The 22,802-nt window shown below is 36.9% G+C and overlaps 1 protein-coding gene across 2 annotated transcripts; it reads left to right on the top strand.

Moving 5' to 3' along the window:
• Window positions 1-84: 84 nt before the first annotated feature.
• LOC136265023 (uncharacterized) lies at window positions 85-22,802 on the top strand. 2 transcript variants are annotated; one of them, XM_066059786.1, is made up of 19 exons: window positions 85-224; window positions 534-681; window positions 1,152-1,190; window positions 1,240-2,457; window positions 2,511-2,765; window positions 3,411-3,526; window positions 8,320-8,442; window positions 9,220-9,504; window positions 14,139-14,364; window positions 15,384-15,541; window positions 18,626-18,713; window positions 18,967-19,026; window positions 19,082-19,251; window positions 19,312-19,438; window positions 20,918-21,115; window positions 21,214-21,594; window positions 22,105-22,231; window positions 22,454-22,553; window positions 22,615-22,802. In XM_066059786.1, the coding sequence occupies exons 2-19, from the start codon at window positions 609-611 to the stop codon at window positions 22,666-22,668; spliced, it is 3,798 nt and encodes a 1,265-aa protein (XP_065915858.1). In that variant the 5' UTR covers window positions 85-224; window positions 534-608; the 3' UTR covers window positions 22,669-22,802. The 2 variants fall into 2 exon arrangements, 1 of the variants encoding a protein (XP_065915858.1); XR_010705356.1 differs by lacking the exon at window positions 22,615-22,802 and having other exon boundaries at window positions 21,214-21,599; window positions 22,454-22,476.

The following is a 22,802-nucleotide window of genomic DNA, read 5'->3' as shown; positions in this document are numbered from 1 at the left end:
TTTTGATACAATGTTCCAAGCAGTTAATATTTTTGTGTGTTGTATTTTGTAGTCAACAACCGCAGTAGAAAGTTTTACCAGTAGCTCAATTTGTGTTGATGCAGTGAGATTATTGTCTTCTTATACTTGTGGTACCTACATCAGAAAACCAGTGTGGCCACTTTGTGTGGCACAAAATTCATACAGTGTAAATGGCAATAAACAATATGTCCTAAATGTGGAAGGTATGGATTTGAAATACGTAGTAATTAAATTTTATCTAGTATGCAATTTTTTTTTCTGTTATACATCAAACACTCAGACTGATGTAGTAATATTATTAGATGTTGATATTATGATGTTCCATAAGGAAAAAGTAGCTACATCATGCACATAATATGTACTGTATTACACAATGTAGTACTTATGTAATTTTGTGTGTTGTTGAAAAAATGCATTTGTCATTAGAAAGCTCTAGCAAATTGTTTATGCATCCTTGTAAGAAACCGAGAACAAATATTTAGGTAAGTTTATTCAATCATATAATTTTGTAGGACAGCTATATGGATGTCAAGATGGACATGCTGTGATAACTGGTGATAACTGGATAATGTCATGTCCTCCAACTGATGACAGAGGTAGTATCACGATCTCCACTAGTTTATAATCAGTTACCTACACTAACAACTACTGGAGAACTTGGTAAGACAATCAAGTACTGTTGTATGTACAAGTATATAGATAGTCAAGATTCAATGTGCATGTCACCTAAAGACTAAAACTGACTTAAGCATCAATGATTCAGTAGTATTAATTGACCTTTGTATAAATCCTGAATGTGTGTACTTAATTTCTGTGTACAAGGATGTGTATGTTTACACAATCTGTTACTACAAGTACATGTATATACGTGATATATACATACTTGCTTGTCTGCTTCTGTCAGTGCATGCCTGATGATGAATGTTGCAATAAAATAAAACATTTCATGTAACGAATTCTATTAATATGTGCCTAACAAACAGACAGATTCTAAGAAAAGCATAGTTTGGCTTCTTTTGGTTTGGGTATTTTTATGGCTAGCATTTTGAAAGTGAAGATTCCCTCTGATATCAATAAGATAAAATTAATAATGTGGGTGATAACCACATTGTTTCCTGTTATTCATTTAGGTAGTTGTGATCTAGGTGCTTTTGGGAATGTTTTACCAGGTAAGTGAATAATCAAATATCAAGTGTTATTTATTTTTTTGAACTGTAGTGACACATTTGACAAATAGAATGCATAAGCAAAGTGTGGTATCATTTGGAGGAGTCAGTGTCCACAATGACATCACTATCCTGTTACATGTCAATACGTATACTAATGCCACTATTCCAATCTGTCAACTATTTGGATGTACAACATGTGATGGTCCCTTACTGGTAGACTCTTATACAGTAGTCAGTGGTAGTGTAATGTACTTAGTGACTAGTGGATCAGTAGTGGTCAGTGCAGAGTTCACCAATATACTAACACAAGCTAAATATTATAGTCTTATGTTGATGTTAAATCCACAAGCCAGTCACTCTTTTGTGTATTATGCAGTATCTACACTGTCTAATGATGGTAGTTTCTTCAGAGTTACTGCTTTAACTAACAATGTGGAGGTTAGGATAGCTCCTAGTACAAATGTGACTATTAATAGGTTTAAAATTTTGTCTGGAGAAGAGTACATTACAATACTAGATATCGGAGAGTCAGTGATGGTTACCAGTAGTGAAGATCTTACTGGTTCTAGAGTAACTGCTAATAAAGCAATATCATTTTATTCTGGTTGCTATTGTGGCTCTGGTGGCATTGAAAATTGTCCACCTTTGATCACTCAAATTCCTCCATTCAATTCATGGGGGAACAGTTTCATATTACACACCAATGTCAGTGGGTTGATAGGAAACATGTTCAAGTTGATATCATCTGATATTGGCGCTAGTGTGTCAATTAACTGTACTAATAATGGAATTAACTATGAGAGTAACAACTACCATCTTGGCTTTAGACAACACCTTGTTTTATCCATTACTCATCATCACTGCATAGTTAAGTCTGATGACAATATTCTGATAATACAATTCAAAGATAACAGTCAATCACCATTAGACACCTTCATGACTATTATACCAGCAACTGAACAGTTTGAAGATCACTATATCTTCAATGCAAACAACAGTGGTGCTCATGTTGCATTAACTGTCATGGGAACTAACCCTAACATTAATCCCATATTACTTGATAACAATCCTGCAACTGTGAACTGGGAGACAGTTAACTCACACACTTACTATGCTGTTCTTAGTCTTCCTTCTGGTAGACACACACTAACCTTCTTAGGAGGTGATGTTAAATTTGGAGCTACCATATATGGACCTAGTGGGACTGATACATATGCACTTCCAGCTGGAATGAAACTTAATCTAGCTACTGACCTACCATCACAAGGTGTGTTGAAATCTGTTATATACACTACATCTTATCTGTACACTATTCTCCAGCTCCTTCACCAGTTCAAGATGCAGTACTATCACTAGTTAATGGAAGGGTCCATGTCACATGGACACCTCCAGTTGTTCCTAATGGAATCATTTACCAGTACATTGTACAGAGAGTCAACTCTAGTGGGAAATTTTATCATCATGTTCCAGCTAACCAACACACAATATCACTACCCTACTTCAATGATGCTCTTGTTTTTGTGGCTGCTGTTAATCTGTATGGTCAAAGTGATTTTAAGAATGTCAAGTCTCAAGGTATTGTTGTTGGTTAAAACATGTACATACATGTATACTGTCCATGGTGGCCAAGAAATGATGCAAGCATGCACATGAGCCCAATGGTTCTGTATTGAAAAACATTCTGGACCTCCCTATGGTGCTTCTGATTGATGAAGTACAACAAGTACATGTTAATGGCACATTAAGCCCTGTTAAGTTTTACTGAATAGGTTATAGCTTTTAAACTTGGGCTACATATAAATCACACGAGATCTCACACCCAGACCATGATTCAGTAAGTGCGGGTAACATTTTATTTTGACAAGCTAGAAAGACACAGAAGGGAAGGTTTCAGTTGAGAAAATAGTATGAATAAAAACCCAAGAAATCACATCATCCTTCACAAAAACAGTAGGGATCACATGAGACTAGAAAGATGAAGAAAGCCACCAGATGAGTAGCAACGATTGGCCACCACAAAGAAATGAATATTCAATGTTGAAGGCCTCCATTCAATGTTGCTGCCCTCCTTCAATGCTATACCTCATCTTACAATCTCATAAATGGGATTAACACAAAAAATTGTAGTGCTTACTGCACTTCCAACCTCCTCTGGTGCAGACTACTGTAGCTTGTGTGTAAATGTATGTACACCTGTAACACTCTTTGTATCCACTATAGTACCTTGTCATCCATCTCCTTGTATAAATGGAGGGACTTGTTCAGATTATGGTACAACATTGCATTGCAGTTGTAGTGAAACATATATTGGTGCCTATTGTGAGTCTACTCGGAAGGTAAGCTATCATGTAGTCACTCATACATGTATACATACATTATGTTTTTGCTTGATGTGTTCACTTACAGGGTAGTTAATTGGCCTGAGTCAAAATGCCTCAAAATATTGTCCAAATGCTCTCAAGAATTTTCGAAATTTTTTGCCTATGTGCTCTTTCAGTGTTCCCATTATGCTTACATTATGCTCCTAAGGTTAGCAACTTTTGCTTACAAGAACATTATTTTTAATCAATGAATGCTCTATTAGAGTATTTTACTGCAAAGTGACTGTTCTGTTAGAGAGTATTGATCTAAGGAGCTGTGTACAATGCAGTTTGCAGTTTCCACTGACTGCTCTATTAGGGTGTATCGATGTATTCTAAGCTCCATAGTTTGAAATATCCACCTAGTATGTTGGTGGAATAACATTCCAGTCTATTATGCTTTTCATTATGCTAACATATTTGATGCAGGCCTAGCAGTTACCACTTGCCTGTCTGTCATAGTGCCATCGCAGTAGAGGTGTTCAAGGAACTGGTGTTGTGTCAGTGTATTACATTAACTTGTAAATTTTGTAGTTGTAAATGTGACTTGACAGTACTGCAATCAATCTAAACAACGTGTGCATACTTGTTCCTTGAAACACTATATGTGACTGGATTTGACAAAACCAGATTTTCACACATATCCAGATTTATGACTTTAAAGGACCATAATTCAATCTAAGGGTAAGCTATCACACTTTCAAATTTTGACCAATGTGAAAGAATTGTGTGAAAATTGTACGTCAATAGCTATACGGAGCAGTTAAAGTCAAAGAATTGCATGTGTGTCGAAACCTGGTTTTCCAGTCACACATGAAGTATAAAATTTTCTAATGGAGATTACTCTTTAAAACTTTCCTACATCATATAAATAAAAGTTGAATATCCATCTGATCATCTCTTTGCCATCGGACAATTATTTTGCCAACCCCTGCACTTATGCATGACACTTGGTGTGTTTGTAGTATTGTTTATCACTCATTCAAACTTTTAGCTCCATACACTCGATAGTTTTGATCTATGACCACAAATATTTTGAATATTTTGGTCCATCTCAAGTTACAAAATCAACTGTAACTTCACACTGTGTGAATATTTTTAGCACAATTTTCACTGGTGGAAGACTGTTGACCAACCGATCCAGTGATTCTTAAATTATGAGATATCTACTTAATTATGGTTCAAAAGTACTTTGTTAATCCTGTATATTTTGAAAAAAAAGCTGCTTGAAATTCTTTCAATTCCTTTGTGAATAATGATTTGGTCATGGTCCATGTTTAGTAAAATTTTTGTGGTGGGACCACAATGGGCTCAAGAGATATGATAAATTACGTTGTGGTATGTAGTGGAATTTTGATTGCCGTATGGGAGTGTATACCTCCAATAACCACTCACAATAAGGCCATGCTAGGTTTGTCTTACAGTGTGTAGGTCTCTAGGTACAGTACAACTGTATTAGTGACCACCTGTATTGAAAGACCACCTATGTGCTACAACTTCTTTAATTGGATATTAATGTATAGCACAAATGCATCAACTCTTTCTAGATAATGGTCACTGTAAAGTGCTAATAATAAATACTTTAGGTTTAAGGAAGAAAATCCATCCCTCCTGGAGGAAGACTGAGTGTGGCCCCGACTAGACATTGGGTGACCTGCAGTTTGAATCCTGGGATATTTTTCCTTACTTTGGCCCCTTTTCTGTTACACCTTATCAGTCAGTCAGTAAATCAAGTCATTAGGTCTAAGTCCCTGAAATTAGGTTAGGTAATCCTAAGGCTGCAGCACATGTTGCTGTCAGACCTTCAGTGCTGGTCACTGTAAAGTCAGTAAGTCAAGTCACTAGATCTAAGTCCTTGTAGGTTAGGTAATCCTAAGGCTACAGCACATGTTGCTGTCAGACCTTCAGTGCTGGTCACTGTAAAGCGCTAATAATAATAATAAAGTGCTAATAATAATAATAATAGTAATAATCTAATCCAAAACAGCCAAGCTGTAAAAAAACAGTGCGGCCCTTAAAAAGGCTATGGTGAAAAAAGATGTGAAATCCAAGGTGGCGGCCAAGAAATGGCTGTGATGGTAGGTTAATGGTAAAAATTTTAATAACGACAATTCAGGTGAATTTTTGTGCCACTTGGTCTTGGCAAAAAAATTCACCTAAATTGCCGTTATTAAAATTTTTACCATTAACCTACCATCACAGCCATTTCTTGGCCGCCACCTTGGATTTCACATCTTTTTTCACCATAGCCTTTTTGAGGGCCGCACTGTTTTTTTACAGCTTGGCTGTTTTGGATTAGATTTCATTTCTTTTTGTATTTGTATACCCTAAAGCCAGCCTATGGCCAGCTTTGGGACTCTTTTAACCTGTCTTTTTTTTCTTTACCACAGGAAGAAGAAAAGGTGAAGCAGATGTACTTTAAATATTTCTGATTTTATCAGTAAATGTACAAATTATATATATAATACATATATTTATCACAGAACTCTCCATGGTGGTTTCTTTGTAACTGAACACTCTACAAGGTGACTTCTTCTAGCTGCTCTCTCTACAGGGTGAATGTTTGTAGCTGAACAGTCTACAAGGTAACTTCTTCTAGCTGATCTATCTACAGGGTGATTTGTTTGCAGCTGAACTCTCTACATGATGGTTTCTTTGTAACTGAACTCTCTACAAGGTAATTTCTTCTAGCTGATCTCTCTACAGTGAGATTTGTTTGTAGCTGAACCCTCTAAAGGTGATTTGTTTGCAGCTGAACTCTCTACATGATGGTTTCTTTGTAGCTGAACTCTCCACAAGGTAACTTCTTCTAGCTGATCTTTCTACAGGGTGATTTGTTTGCAGCTGAACTCTCTACAAGGAAACTTCTTCTAGCTGATCTCTCTACAGGGAGATTTGTATGTAGCTGAACTCTCTACAGGTGATTTCTTTGCAGCTGAACTCTCTACATGATGGTTTCTTTGTAGCTGAACTCTCTACAAGGTGACTTCTTCTAGCTAAACTCTCTACAAGGTAACTGATGTCTCTACAAGGTCACTAGTTTGTAGCTGAACTCTCTACGTGGTGGTTTCTTTGTAACTGAACTCTCTACAAGGTGACTTCTTCTAGCTGATCTTTCTACTAGGTGATTTGTTTGTAGCTGATCTCTCTACAAGGAAACTTCTTCTAGCTGATCTCTCTACAGGGAGATTTGTTTGTAGCTGAACTCTCTACAGGTGATTTGTTTGCAGCTGAACTCTCTACATGATGGTTTCTTTGTAGCTGAACTCTCTACAAGGTGACTTCTTCTAGCTGATCTTTCTACAGGGAGATATGTTTGTAGCTGAACTCTCTACAGGTGATTTGTTTGCAGCTGAACTCTTTACATGATGGTTTCTTTGTAGCAGAACTCTTTACAAGGTAACTGATGTCTCTACAAGGTCACTAGTTTGTAGCTGAACTCTCTATATGGTGGTTTCTTTGTAACTGAACTCTCTACAAGGTGACTTCTTCTAGCTGATCTTTCTACAGGGTGATTTGTTTGTAGCTGAACTCTCTACAAGGAAACGTCTTCTAGCTGATCTCTCTACAGGGAGATTTGTTTGTAGCTGAACTCTCTACAGGTGATTTGTTTGCAGCTGAACTCTCTACATGATGGTTTCTTTGTAGCTGAACTCTCTACAAGGTAACTTCTTCTAGCTGATCTCTCTACAGGGAGATTTGTTTGTAGCTGATCTCTCTACAGGGTAACTTGTTTGTAGCTGATCTCTGTACAAGTTACTTGTTTCTAGCTGATCTTTTGAATTCTCTTCAGGGTGACTGCTCTATTAGGATGACTGCTCTATTAGAGTATCTCGATCTCGCACTTGTTGGATTTCGTGTTATAACTCCGTGGCTTTAAGTCTGATTCTTCTACACCATTGAAGAGCCTTTCTAAGATGATTACTCCATCTATACAGCGATTTTCAAAGCATTACCCCAAGCGGTTTATCTGGTAGGCATGGCAAGTAGTAGTTTTTTTATTAGCTAATCTCGATTGCGTAATTGTTACACACTGTTGATTTTTTCGTTGTATCTTCCTGGTTTTTAGCTCGATTTCTTTCAAACCACAAAAGGTTTGAGGTTCAATAGTTAACCTATTCACCCACCGAGTTTCAGCTTCTTACCATACGCGGTTTACCCTGTAGGCGTGACAACATATTGGTGTTATTTTTCGTGAATAATCGCTCATAACTCTTTTCCTGTTTATCGTATTCTAGCCAAAGTTGGTACAGAGATGCGCCTTTATATCCCCCTTCTGTGTGCCAAATTTCAAGGCAATCGGATATTGCGTTCGCGTTTTATAGCAGTTTTTGTAAGTGTGCAAAAAGAGGAAGAAAAATAAGAAGAAAAAAACGAAAAAACTAAGCCAATTGTTGAAGTCGCATATCTCGGGAACGCTTGAAGCAATTTCGCTCAAATTTGGAATGTGGAGTGCTGAAGGTGAAGGGAGTGTACACAACAAAAATCGTCTTGTTTCATCAAGGCAGCATAGAGCTACGGAGGTGCGAAAATTGCGTTTTCTTTCTTCCTGTCAATATACTTACGGGTGTTGCGCGCCGGCTTCTTGGGCCGCACGACACACTACCGTGTGTCTTGATTAACTATACGGCCACTAGTATAGCTACAAGGTTTAAGGAGTGAAGCTAGTGTGGTAGAGCAATTGCAAATCTACAATGAAACACTCCAATTCCATCAGCAGATAATTTATGTATGTAATATACTAACTTTCCTATACATTTCTCTTGTAGCTGTATCCATTTGGATATAATCATGGTGATGATAGAGTATATTCAACTGATGATGGAAGCTCATCGGCAATATATCTTTCTCCAACCTTTAAGTTTTATGGCCACTCTGAATGGAGTGCATATGTATGTAATACATTGTAAAGTGTCTGTAATTCTGCATTACAGTACTTACAGTATAGTGTCACTCAACTTCTAAATGTATCACTTTAATCAGGCCTGAATATTTTAGCACACGTTTGTCTTTTAGATACTGAAATTTGGAGGTAGTGACATTTTGATTGACAATTTATTATAATAATGATGTACAACACTGGTGTACTCAGTGGTGTATATCCAGGATTGTTTCTAGATTTAGTAATGAGTTTAAGTGCAGTGGGGCTGGGGGCACAACTCCAGATGCTGATAAGTTTTGAACATTAAAATGCTTCAAAATTTATTAGATTTTCAATAATAATTATGCTTGGTTCCCTTCGGTTTATGTCTACTCAGATAGTGCATAATGTTACAATCGCATACTCTAATTCTCCAATTAGTAGGAAAAATTCTATAGCAAGTTGCTAAATTACGCTATTAAAATGATAAAATTTAAGTTACTGCTGTTATAGAATAACAATTTTAAAAATAGTATATCATTATGACTGTTCTATTAGGGTAGTTTTGACTGCTCTATTAGAGTATATCATTGATCTTTGTAAAAGTTATTCAAAACATATCCTTTTGCTCTTTGTTCCAGGCCATATAGTACCAGGTGTCCTACATACCTTCAGTACTTGTGGTGTAAAGCCTTAATAAGTAATTGTTTGTATGGTGTTTCTGATTCTTTTATCTATTGTATGGTCATTATAGTTACAATACTGTTTGAAGAATATGGCAGTTGTTACATGTACGTGTGTTATGCAGGTGAATGCTAATGGAGTCATTAGTTTAAGTAGTGACTTTGATGACTCTGTTGTACGTCCATTACCACTGACTGGAACTGATAAGATCATTGCACCATATTGGGCTGATGTTGACACTAGAGGAACTGGAGATATTTACTATCGTCAAACCACTGATGATGATCTCCTTGTTAGAGCAACTGAACAAATAAGAACAGCTTTTCCTAGTTCTCAAGTTGTATCAGTTGAAAACTTATTAGTTGCAACATGGGATAGAGTTGGTTATTTTCCTGAAGGAACCAATAAGGTAAGATGTCTTTTAGTACTGGGCGGTATTAAAAAATAGCAAATTTATTTTCCTTCCATAAAAAGTATCACGGTATTACTAAATATCATGGTATCAATGTAAAAACCATTGATATTGAAGTAACTGCCACTTTACCTCAACAGAAGCACCAAATATCCAAGGTAGCTCAGCAAATCTCAGGTACAAATTACCACAGACAAACTTGTTTACATAGTTTGGTTAGCTGACTACATCAGCACCTGCCTACAAACATTTGCCACATATCTGGTTACCTTCTAAATATGGGATGAAACAAGCCCACAGGGAGGCCATAGTGCCCAGACGGTATGGCGGTATTAAAAAAGCAAGTGATATCACAACCAGTATCACTTAAATATTACAGATTTCTAACAATACCAGTATATCGCCCAGCTCTAATGTCTTTATATACACCTTTAGACATGATTTCCATAATAGGTTAGTAAATAATTATAACCGGATTTTTATAAAACTGCATGCACATTGGACAAATTTAACTAGTGCCAACATATTGGTTTTATGCCTCAATGTTCTTCAAACTTAACAGAATTTCCCTTCTGAATAGTATGACAAACTTGATTTCTGATTTTGGAAAGGACCTGGCTTGATCGGAAACAGTGGTCTGCAGGTGGATGGCCTTATACAGCTGGCATGTTGATTTTGCTGCATTATTTATCTCTAGCCTTCAATCATTGTCCTTTGAACCTAATTTTTGCCAGCCTCAACACCCTTCCCATCCTCCCTTATGGGAGCTCTTGTGATTAGACCAGACTATAGTACACTACTCTCAACATTTTAAACTCAACAGACATTATTTTATTGTATATAAAATGTAATAAATTTTTGTGTCTTTTGTGAAAATTTTACTTACTATCCTGTGTGATGATAATGGCTTGAAATCTTTACCTTGAAACTGCTAACGTGCGGTTTGGGTCAGTTTCTGAAATCAAATTAAAAAAATTGATACCATGCACATTATTTAGGCATCTGTGCTTATGATTGTTGTTACATATAGTAGCATCTGCTAGACACATAAAGGAATCAAGTGCATTGTAACACTTATAGTTTGTTCTATCAGTCTTTTTCTGCCATTCTATTTACATAGCACTAGGTTGCAGTATCGATTCAATTTTGTATAATTATGTATACAGTGGAACCTCTCTTATCCAGGCAGTCTGGTACTTAGCACTGTCCGTATCTCAGAAATGTCCTTAACTAAGAAATACATGCTAACAAGTATAAGGAATTTAAAAAAAAGTTTGATTAGGGATGATCATATAAAAAGTAGAGAAACAAGGGAGGTTGCCTACACCTGCAGATATACTAGTGAACATTTAATCCCTACTTCAGTCAATCCTTCTAAGATCCCTAACCAAACTTTAAATTCCAAATTTTTCCTTATACTTGCTTGTTTACCTTTTTGTATAATTATGTTAAAGCATTGCCGCGAGTGCTATATGAAAAATAAAGCACGAGGCACACAGCCGAGATGCTAATACATAAGCACGAGGCAAAGCCAAGTGCTTTATTAGTGTCAAGGCCAAGCGCCAAGTGTTTTATTTTCATATAGCACAAGCAAGGCAATGTTTTGAATGATTTATGGTCTTTCTAGTCATGTAGCTCACTAGGACCAAGAGTTCATAATATATATGTGTGAGGGGGCATAGGAAAAGGTACCTATAGAGACTTTTAAACTTTTGAGTAAAAGTCAGTAAATTTCCGTTTATTATTAGGTAATTATAGTAAATTACATACATTGGGAAATCACACTTGCATTTAAATTCTTCATAACTATGTGAAACAATTGAGCATTGACTTGAAATATGAATAGCTGGTGAGTTGTAGAATTCTTTGATTAGTATAACTCAAATTCCATGTTAACCACTATACGTAGGTTCCTTTTCCTATGCCCCCTCACATATTTAGGAGAGTATCCAATGCCTGTATTGCCCCTTCAAAACGCACTGTGTAATAATTGTGCAACATTGTGTAGCATATCTGAATATTTTAGTATAATTTCAGTAAACTCTAACACATGGCTTTGCCTTGAAAGACTTGTTGATAGGCGTTGATATACCAAAGCAAAGACCTGCAAGCACTTCAAGGCCCTTATAGCTCTTGAAGCAAGTTAACACCTTTGGCGATAACGACTATTGTGTAACATCATTACCAGTGCATTTTGAATGGGTAGTACAGTGTTGGATACTCTCCTAAATATATGTATTATGAACTCTTGCTAGGACTCATAATTAACACGCATTGCTTGAATTATTAGCAGCCTGGATGAGCCAAAACTAGTTTAACAAAGTAACTCATGCGTAATTCACCATAGTTTGGCATGCATGTAGTAGACGTTCATTGTGTATTTTGGCGGGTTTTGGTCAAAACCCACAATTGATTCTATTGTGACACATGGTGAAGTATTGCCGTGATATATCTCCAGGACTTGTCCATTTACATTAACAAACGTAACAGCAACGTTACCTTCTACCACCCATCATCAAAGCATTTAGACATTATGTCTATAAAAGCAATCCAGTGGTAGAACGTTGTATTGGCTGGGGTGATTGACATCTCAGCACGGTGAGGGCTTCAGCCTTCACTGGCTTGGGTGATTAGTCATGCTGGCAGGAGTGCCACGGGATATTAGCCTGCATTAAAGCATGTGGGCAACTGTGCTTTATTGCCCACTAAGAGTGCTTTATTGCACCGCAAAGAGTGATTTATTGTATGATTAAAGCACACTTTGCATTGCAATAAAGCACTCTTTGTGGGCAATAAAGCACTGTTTGCCCTAGAGTGTACTTTATGAAATTTAAAGTACACTTTTTCCATTGATATCACCCATGCAAGGTTCTATAAGTAACATGATTATGAAAAGATGGTGCCAGAGTTACTGAACACGTGCCCCAGCTATCAATTACTAACCCAAAAGTGAGTTGGTCAATATGCTTCTCTTTCAGCTATTTTCAGTCCGTTACACAGTGTTACAAACAAAGAACAGTAGGAGAAGTGCCTCTGCAATAAATCCAGTCACCACAAATATACAGATGATTCGTGCACCCAAACCATCAACTACTGACTAGAAAGTAAGTGGCCATTACGCTTTGCTTTCACCTATTTTCAGCCTGTTATACAGTGATACAAATGATGGACAGTATCAGAAGTGCCTCTGCAATCAATCCAGTCACCATGGAAAATATGGATGATTCTCATTTACAAAGGTTGAGAAGCCATACATCACACTACTGTGAATTGACACCTTGGGCAGTCGGCAAAAAGAAATGGGAAACAAATAAGGACAAAGGTAAGTCCAAGATGCGTACTTCAGTATGCCAAAAGGTACATCTCAAGACGAAATGATGTTGAAGTCTCAGCCATTATTGAGTTATGCTTGTCTGAAGGCATCAGGTATGCAGGAAGCAGGCAGGCAGGCAGATAGGCAGGCAAGAATTTAGTCATTCAGTAGAAAATTCCATTGAATAAAATTCTTTAAAATTTTGTAACAATTTATCAGGGTCATACTGAAGATACTTTTGGGCTTGGTTTTACCAAACCATACTTCCGAGGTTCTAGGTTGGTATTGTGAAGTTGGTTTTTTGGCCAGAAAGACCCAAACCTCCGTGATCCCTAATATACAGCACTACCATACTGTATGATAAGCTAAAGTAACTGTTTTAAATACAAGTAATGTTATTATTGCAATCAGTTAGTGCTATAAAGTTTAATGGCCAGAGAAGGAAGTTACTACTGAGCAGTCATGGTCACTCCCCTGGGCTGTAAAATTGTATTATCACCTAACAACTAAGTGGTGATTATTAATAGTAAAATAGACAAGCCACCTAACAGTTAAACAGCAACCTTTAGGCTTCGGGAAAGGAAATTTAGTAGAATGGTGGAAACGGTGGAATTGGCAAAAACAGTAGAATCGTCATTAAACACCTAATACCAGTTAGCTACAGTGCATGTACATACTACTGACTACTGTTACATATATAAGTACAGCTACATATTGAAGTGTATGGTATTTGATCCATTCTGTCTTCTTTCAGCTAAACATCATCCATGGCAATTAATTCTTAGTCTGTAGTCTTATTTTGATTCTCATCAATCACCACCTTCCAATTAACACACCGTATTTTGAAGCTCATGTTACTAGAAGTGCCTTATATGTACTCACAGGAGTGCACATGTTTAACCACATAACTACTTTGGGTTGTGCAGACGATGGAGGTCCCCTGATAATAGAAATCCAAAAGAGATTCCTCTGTATATTTATATATGCTTAACAACAGGTGTATACCACAAGTTTCCATGTACACCCAACTGACAATATATGCCTAATAATCAGAATCTGGTATTACTTGTTATACAAATAGCTCATGTTCATCACTGGTCAATATTGTGACATTAATGGTCTTAGGGGTAATATAGCTTCACCATTTAAAGTGCTGGAAATGTTATACCCAATACTCTGACCTATCCTAATAGAACAATTACCACTCCACCAAAAAGTTTTTCACAACATTTAATATTTTCTAAATTCTCATACACAGGTGCTCTATTTTCTACACTTTAAATGATACTGTGTTTCATTGTACTACTACTACATGTAGGTTGACACCTTTCAATGTGTGCTTGCTACCAGTGGAACTAAATCTTTTGTGATATTCCTGTATGAGGACTTACAGTGGGGTGGTGGTGAAGCTATGGCTGGAATTAATGCTGGTGATGGTATCAATTTCATCACCATTCCTGGATCACTATCTCAAGATATTCTCAGTATCACTGAGACCAGTAATGTGGGTGATCCTGGTGTGTGGATGTTTGAAGTTAGCACAGTTACATATATAATGTTATCAAACAGTATGGTAGTGCTGTTTAGTAGAGTTCCCCCTAAAGTGATGGATGCCAATAAAATTGCTACAATAAAATTGGCACATCTGAAAACCATCATAATGCGATGATAACTTTACAGAATAGTCTTATTGCATTCAAACAAGAAAATGGCCAGGTAAAAATAATCTATTTTGTCCCTTTCTGTTTCCTCACTGCCTTACTGTTTAACTACAAGCACAAGACCAAATAAAGCAGTGCACGGCTATATTACCATTTTCAATAAACTTACAGGTGGAATGTCCCTTTTATGATTCCTACTGTATGAATGCCTGCCCGCCCTCTGGGCTTTGCCATCCTTTTATCTTCAATCAAATTTTCATCTTCTACTTAATGCCAGGAGACCACAACAAGGCATTAACATCAGTATCAACACTTTACTGAAAGAGTGTACATGTATTTAGATGCCATGAAATTCCTCGAGGTGCTTAACAGACCATGTGTAGTATTCGTATACAGTAAATAGTGCTGTATATATAGTACGTATATTTTTGGTGCAAAGAATACAATATCACTATGCTTCCAGCAATTTAAATAAGCATTAAGCTAGCTTCACGTATTCTGTGTATTTTGCAGAACACATGTAACTAATCACTTTGCTTATTATTATTATAGCTACATAGTTTGGACTAAAGCAGAGATTAAATTTTCACTTGATCTTCCTTGTTTAATCACTTATTCATGTAGTGATCCCTACCATATCCCTATTTTCATCCTGTTGTGTATCTGTTGTTTTGTCATTGTTAACTTCAGTAATTGTAATTTGTTCAAAAATTGTAATTTGTTTGTGTAACTGTAACTGTACTGTTGATATTTTGTAATTTGTTGTGTTTTGTGTCTTGGGAAGCACCCTTGTACAGGCTTTGCCTTTGGTGCCACTCGGTTTTTTGACAAATTAGATAAATATTAATACCAGACATCATAATGTTTCCATTAATGTGCCATTTTATACTACTATTATTTAGCACTTAGAGCTCCAGTGGTGGCTCCTAGGAGATTCAGAGCTATTTCCACTAAGTCAACATCCGTTACTTTCAGGTGGAATGCTTTGAGTAATGAGGAAGCTAATGGAGTAGTAAGATGGTACATCATCACATGTTATGAAACAGATAGTAGCTTTGTGGTAAGGAATGAAATGGAACACACACACACACACACACACACACACACACACACACACACACACACACACACACACACACACACACACACACACACACACAAACACACACACACATACACGACCATGCACACACATAAGGGACGTATTTAGGGGGTTCCAGAAACCCCTTATAAAATTTTAATTTGTAGGCCTGCAGCAGTAACACCAGACTGTCTTAGTACAGAAATATGGTAGGACAGCATAGACAGGAAACTTACAGGACACACCGATTCCTAAAACGTGGATTAAGGTTATGTGTTGAAAATTCTTTATAAAGGTCGAAATAGAGCACTCTAATAGAATGTTCATAATGGAACACAACGTTAAAATGGATATAAAAATAATTTAGATGTTAGACTAACTTGTGATTAAAGAATGATTTAGCAGCTAAATCTTGAGATTTTCATTTCAATTGAAGGATCACTACAAATCCCCACCAGCCATAAAACAATAATTTTAGGACTTAAATGAAAGCAAGCAAAGAACTTAATTTATTGAAAATAGTATTTACAGTGTACTATCCACTAAATCACAAATCTAGTGAAATTTAAAAAATTTTAAGGTTCAAAATGCACCAGTGGCTAGGGACTGTGCCCCAGACTCATGCACCTATAACTCATGATCACTCCCCCTTGGAAACATCCTGGATACACCCCCACACATCTGTGAACACACACAGAGATACACACAAAGCAAGTAGCAGGGCCGTAGGAATCGGTCCGGTTTGTCCGGCCATGGCCGGACCACTTTGCAACCCTACAATAATTGTATTGTTTGAATTCGTAATTTCAATTATTTTGATGCATTTCGATAAATACGGCAGCTGAAAATGGCAACGTTATTCTCCTGGTTTTCAAAGCCAAGTTCTGCGTTTACCTCATCCCCTTCATCATCATCTACAGTATCTTCACCATCGTCATCATTGGTGCCATCATCCAAGCAAGACAATTCTTCCCCATCACAGCTTGCCACATCAGGTTCCCGCCTCGCATCACAAGACGATTCTTCCCCGTCACAGCTCGCCACGTCCCTCGTATCACAGCGTCACACTGACAGTCTCAACTATCCACAAATACTTGATGCTCCTCACCAGCCTCGTTCATTCCATTTTCCACTTCGTTCGTTTGGAAGTAAAAAAGTGGTTAAGCGGGGATGTAATGCAAGTTGGTTCGACAGCCATACGTGGCTGCACTATGATGAAAGTAAGGATTTAGCGTTTTGTTACCTTTGCATGAAGGCAGTAAGGAAGAACACGTTAAATCTTAGTAGGTGTGCAGACAAGGCCTTTATATCCACAGGGTTTTCTAATTGGAAAGATGCCAAAGTAGCCTTTAGAAATCTTAGCCTTTTGTAATTGATTTATAGCCTTTTGTAGCCTCTTATAGCCTTTTGTAATTGATTTTCACCCTGCATTATTATATAACTAGCATTTCTCATCATTTCAGTTGTAACACTATTATTACATTATAAGTACATCATGTTCATGACCATAACCAAATCATTTTCAATGTGCATGTGCTACAATTATATGCCAAATAATGTAGCATACATAAAATATGAAATAAATGGTACAGTATAGTCTAAGTGTCAAAAACTAGTCAGAAAATGCACCAGATTCCATCTCAGAGTGCTAATTTTTAAAATTTTTCCTGGGGGGGGGGGGGCATGCCCCCAGACCCTCTAGCAGCTCCATGCTTCACATGTCAGTTGTGTGCACACAACTGTGACCAGCTGCTAGCTATCTCACAGAAAATTGGCCGGACCACTTCAACATACCTTGCTACGGCCCTGAGTAGCCATGCAAAACACAGCTACAGTATTGCTGCTCAGTGAGCCAGCACTGGCATGTCTGTGCACACTTGAATCTAGTGTAGGCAAATCCTCTTGGGACAGGACTACTAATGCACAGGAGGACCATCCAGGTCTCAAGGAGGAAAGTCATGGAACCATCTCTCCCCCCTCACACACATACTACTTATGCTATTATGGCATAACTAAATTGCTCAATTTTATGGATGGAAATTTCATGGACAGCCAAGTAAACATGAAATGTAAGAAATGTTTCAAAGTACACATAATAACCTATATCATAATGATAGGTTTTTGCTGATCTTGAAAATAACCAATGGATGGATTTTCATTTGTAGTACCAAATTTTGCTTTATTTTTATTGTAAAATAATTTTCAGATGCAAAAGTATACAAAAGTGGATTTCGCTGTGCAGTTATATCTTTGAGATACTGACCAAAATTTTCAGGCATCAACTGTGAAGCTTGCTGTCTTAATACTGTAGCTATTGGTTATCAGATAAAATGTATTAAGCCTCAGAGAACATGGCTATACCTGTACCTACCAGAAGATCGAGATGCCTTTATAAGCAGTAACTTAAATTTAGTTCACTGAAAATCATACAAAAATAGTTTTTACACAAAACTAAAGCAAAACATGGGACCTGTTCCATAATCATTTCATTTGAATGTCTAACCTTTTGTATATGACCAATCAAAGTTTTCACCAATGGGAAGCCTTAAAATTCATTGTCTGGTACAGGAGTTTCCCAAATGTGTAATGAAGCTAAACTGGACATGTCTGCTCTTTGTCATCACTAATCATCTAGATGGCTGAAATGTCATTTCTCTAGAGAAAAATAATAACACTTTTCTTTCTTTGCTGCATATCAGCTCAATGTGAACATACTATGGAACACAATGATGGAAGTGCTCTGAAAATTGAGCTATATAGATTTTGTTGCTTATTGAAGGAAGCATTGTATATGAAACTAATTAAACCCCACCAGCACTCACTAGCTATCCAATTATCAATGCTTCAGCTTAATATCCTATTCATGCACGGTGAAGTGTAATTTCCATAACCGACTACAGAATAATTGTTACTGTAATGTTTGCAGGTATACAATAATTTTATGTATTTGAATAACTGTAATTATTAGTTGACAGTTACTAGTATCACACAAAGTCCTTATATGACACATAGCGTGCACTACACATATCCGTATAACAAATTATCCAATAATTTTATATACAGCAATATCATGCAAACATCACTGGTACTGCTACACAAGGAACAGTTACTGGACTAACTCCGCACACCACATACACTTGTACAATATATGTGACCGGATTTGCGAAAAGGTACCTTTTCCACACATTTTACATACCAGCAAACAAAATAATGTAACATTTGAATCCTTACACTGATTAACTTGCACTTGGTATCAAATTGCAGCCAGATACCATAGCCACACTCGTGGAAACTTTCAGGCAATGGTATGCTATAATTAAAAAGTTATGACGCTTCAAAGTTCAAATAATGGGTCAAATTTTGTGTGTGAAAAAGGTACCTTTTCGCAAATCCGGTCACATATGCTGTTAGTGGATCTGATGGACCAGTGAGTGATCCCATCACTGTAACAACTGATTATAAAGGTACAATGTGTACTTGATCTACTGCAAAATTCTAAATGCTGACAATTCCTCACAGCTCCCAATCCTCCAGTGATACTGTCAGTCACTACAATTGATAGTCAGTCAGTTCATGTTACCTGGAGAGCACCAACACAACCTAATGGAGTATTGATCAGTTACACTCTCACATATAACATTGATCATGGCAGTAATGTAATAACTGATGTTCAATATAATGGTAGAACGGTAAGTTTCTAATGAGTCTATTTGTTATGATCATGTTAAAACCTTTTACATGTGTTATAGATACAATCTTATGATATTACTGGACTGGCTCCATATCAGTTAGTCACAGTGACCATCACTGCTACTAATGATGGAGGAGGAACAAGTGGGAACAGTAATGTGATGATGAACAGAACAAGAGAAGCAGGTATTGTATGGTACAGCTTGTTTGTAGGCAGCTTGATGGTTGCTTGTGGTTGACAGGCCATGAAAGTATTGGTGCAAGTTTACATCCCTGAAAGATTTTGCACAGTTGTCCTCAAGCATATGTGCCTACCAATCATACCAGCATAATTTCAAACATAATAGGCCAGCAAAAGCATCAAGCATTATGCCAGCATAATAAAACGATTTTCAAAATTTTACTTAAAATGTCCAAAGTGTGCCAAGAATACAGCAAAACATGAACGCACTACACATGAGTATATTTTATTGTTTCTTGGCTGATTATTCACACATCACACTGCCAGAAATTGAGATACTCTAATAGAGCAGTCAGGAAGGCTGATATATATATATACAGTAACTCTACAAAACAGCCACCTCTAGAGCATAATCTTGATTTTGAAAGCATACTATTTAGGCTGGATTTTTGAGAACAAAATATGCTATTTTCAAAGCATAATTGGTTCAAGCCTACATGTATCATAATTTGGCTAGTTATCAGGAAGGGATGACCAGTAATAAGTAGGAGTGAAAATTACAGCGTAAGAAATATGTACTCAAGGATTGGAATGGGCAATATTCTAAAATTTCTTTCATCAGACTATTTGTTAGCCAACATTTTACACCACTTTAAAAAGCTAACTTTGCAATTGTAAAGCTCTGCAGCTAAATTAATATTCAGGGGTGGAGGAAGCATCTATAAGGTGGATAGGCAACTGTAAGATCATATGTGACCGGATTTGCAAAAAGGTACCTTTTCACACATAAAATTTGACCCATTTTTCAACTTTCAAACTTTGTAACTTTTGTGTAATTGCAAGCACATGTCTGTACTTTTTCATGCGTATGCCTACATTATGTGGCTACATTTTGATACAAAAGGAAAGTCAATCAGTACAAGGAGTCAACAGTTATGACATTTTGTTTGCTGGTATGTCAAATGTGTGAAAAAGTTACCTTTTGCAAATAAGGTCACACATATACTTTTATGACCAGCACCAGCATCATAGTTGTGCAACATTTGGCACATGCTTAGCAAAAAAAATTTCAAAAGATTGTTTTCTGAGTTGAATCTGGAGACAATTTCATTTTTATAAAAATAATATGACTATTAACTGCTAAAAATATACCCTAATGGAATAAATACTGGTAGTCACTGACTGCTCTATTGGGGTATCACTGACTGTTCTATTAGAGTATCTTGAGTGACAATATTCAAAAGTGATCCTGGAAAACCAGAGCGACCAGACTGCTTTCTTGGAACATGGCTCAATAGCTACCACTAAAATTTGGGTAGGTAGTTGCCTACCCTGTCTACACGGTTCCGCTGCCCCTGATATGTGGTACCTTTCTGATGGTGTCATCTCAGTTATATGCATAGTTGATAGAACCACTAGTATAGGTAGAGTGTACACTGTGTGTACTGTGTTTAATAATGCACACATTTCTTCATATTATGTAGCTCCTGGAATAGTACAGTTTCGCATACAGACTACATTAAACAACACTGAGGTGATAGTTATGTGGAGACCACCCCTACAACCTAATGGAGTTATCACATCATATGAAGTGATGTATCAAATATATGAACGTGATTACTCTACTGCAGTACACACTAGGCTGGAGAGTATTGATAGGAGTTATACCATTAAGAATTTAGGTAAGTGTATGAAAATGTACAGTAATATGACTGTATGAGTTTAATGCAACTTTCACAGAATGTATACATAGTCAGCATTTTTTATTGTCTCCTTCCAGACCCAGGTACTCCTTATCAAGTGAGAGTAGTGGCATTCACAAGTGTTGGTATGGGAGTTTTGGGTGAGTATGTGGTATTCTTCAGTGGCGAACTAGCACCAACTAAAGCACCAGAGAATTTACAAGCTACCCAGTTGAGCTCAACAAGAGTTAACATCACTTGGACTCCATTGAGTCTTATAGAAGCTCGAGGGTTTCCACAGTATAAAGTAGTACTCTCTCAATTGTCTCAGCAGAGGAGACAGCTTGATACTAACACTGTGATAACTAATAATAGTTTTGCTGTATTCACTAACTTAGTCAGTCACACTTTGTACTCAGTAGTAGTTGGAGTGAAAACTGGTGGATCATCTTCTTTTATGGATAGTCATCCCTTAAATGGTAAGGTGTGTACACATGCTTATAAACCTACAGGTCTTTAATAAGTGTTATACAAGTGTTACAGTATATATACCTGTAAAAGAAAAGACTGTTAAACACCAGAGGTAGTAGTGGAGACTGAGTGAAGGGAGGTGCAGAGGGGCCATGAGTCCCCACTTGAAAATAAGTATACCTGCATAATGTAGACACTTGGTAATGGTCCCAAAGTATCCTTTTGATGTGGAAAATCAGGGCACCTTTTGTTGGTATTGAGTGTCCTTAATACAGAGTGCTTTATAGAGCAGCCAACTACTTTAATAGAATGGTTATTTTGATATCTGTTAAATACTGTAGTTATTTATTACTATCTCAGAACTTGATTGATTTTCTGGGTGCATGCCCCAAGACATTCCAGAATGATATTTATGCCATACACAGTATAACTTTTGTTGCCCAAAGTTACCCAACTCTCTTTGTTGGGTCTGCTCCATTACAATAATGTTATGTTGCATCATAACTTGCTCTTCACAGTTTCACTGATCACTAATGATGATGGGGACACTACTAATATTATTGTTCTGGTTGGTGGAGGTGTTGGTGGACTAGTAGTTATAGTAATTCTGATAACTGTTGTAATCCTGGTGGTGTGTTACTGTAGGTGAGTTGTACATGTACTCTACACATGGCAATGAGTGTCATTACATATTATTGAGAACAAAATAATAGCAAAATTAACCCTGAATAGGATACATAAATTTGTCAGTTTTTATATAATGTTAAATGCATTTCTTTTTTCCAGTAATAATATTAGTTATACAATAAATTTTTGAGATTGAATTTTAGCAGCTATTACTTTTATTGTTTTGTACATACACACAAGGTCACAGAGAAAAAGGTCACAATCATCTAATGGATATGGGACCACCCCTCTAATGACTGATGATGATGATAGTGATGATGATGAAGGACAAGACCAACAGGTCAACATAAAGGATGTGTGTGTGTGTGTGTGTGTGTGATATTAGTACACCTTCTTCACAGGCTGTAGCTACCAGACATGGTGAAATAACTTCTATGGTGGAACTAGAGACATAAACAAAATAGGATAGCATGTTTGACTGACTTTAGGTGATATTTTGTAAGGGCTATTTTAGCAAAGACAACAGTAGTAGTAGTAGTAGTAGTTAGATTTTTGTTAGCTACTGTATGTAAATTTCAGGGCTGCCCAC

This window comes from Dysidea avara, chromosome 1 (genome assembly GCF_963678975.1).
Source record: "Dysidea avara chromosome 1, odDysAvar1.4, whole genome shotgun sequence".
Taxonomy (NCBI): Eukaryota; Metazoa; Porifera; class Demospongiae; order Dictyoceratida; family Dysideidae; genus Dysidea; species Dysidea avara.
Note: the sequence above shows the minus strand (reverse complement) of the source record. Positions and strands in the feature narration are given on the sequence as shown.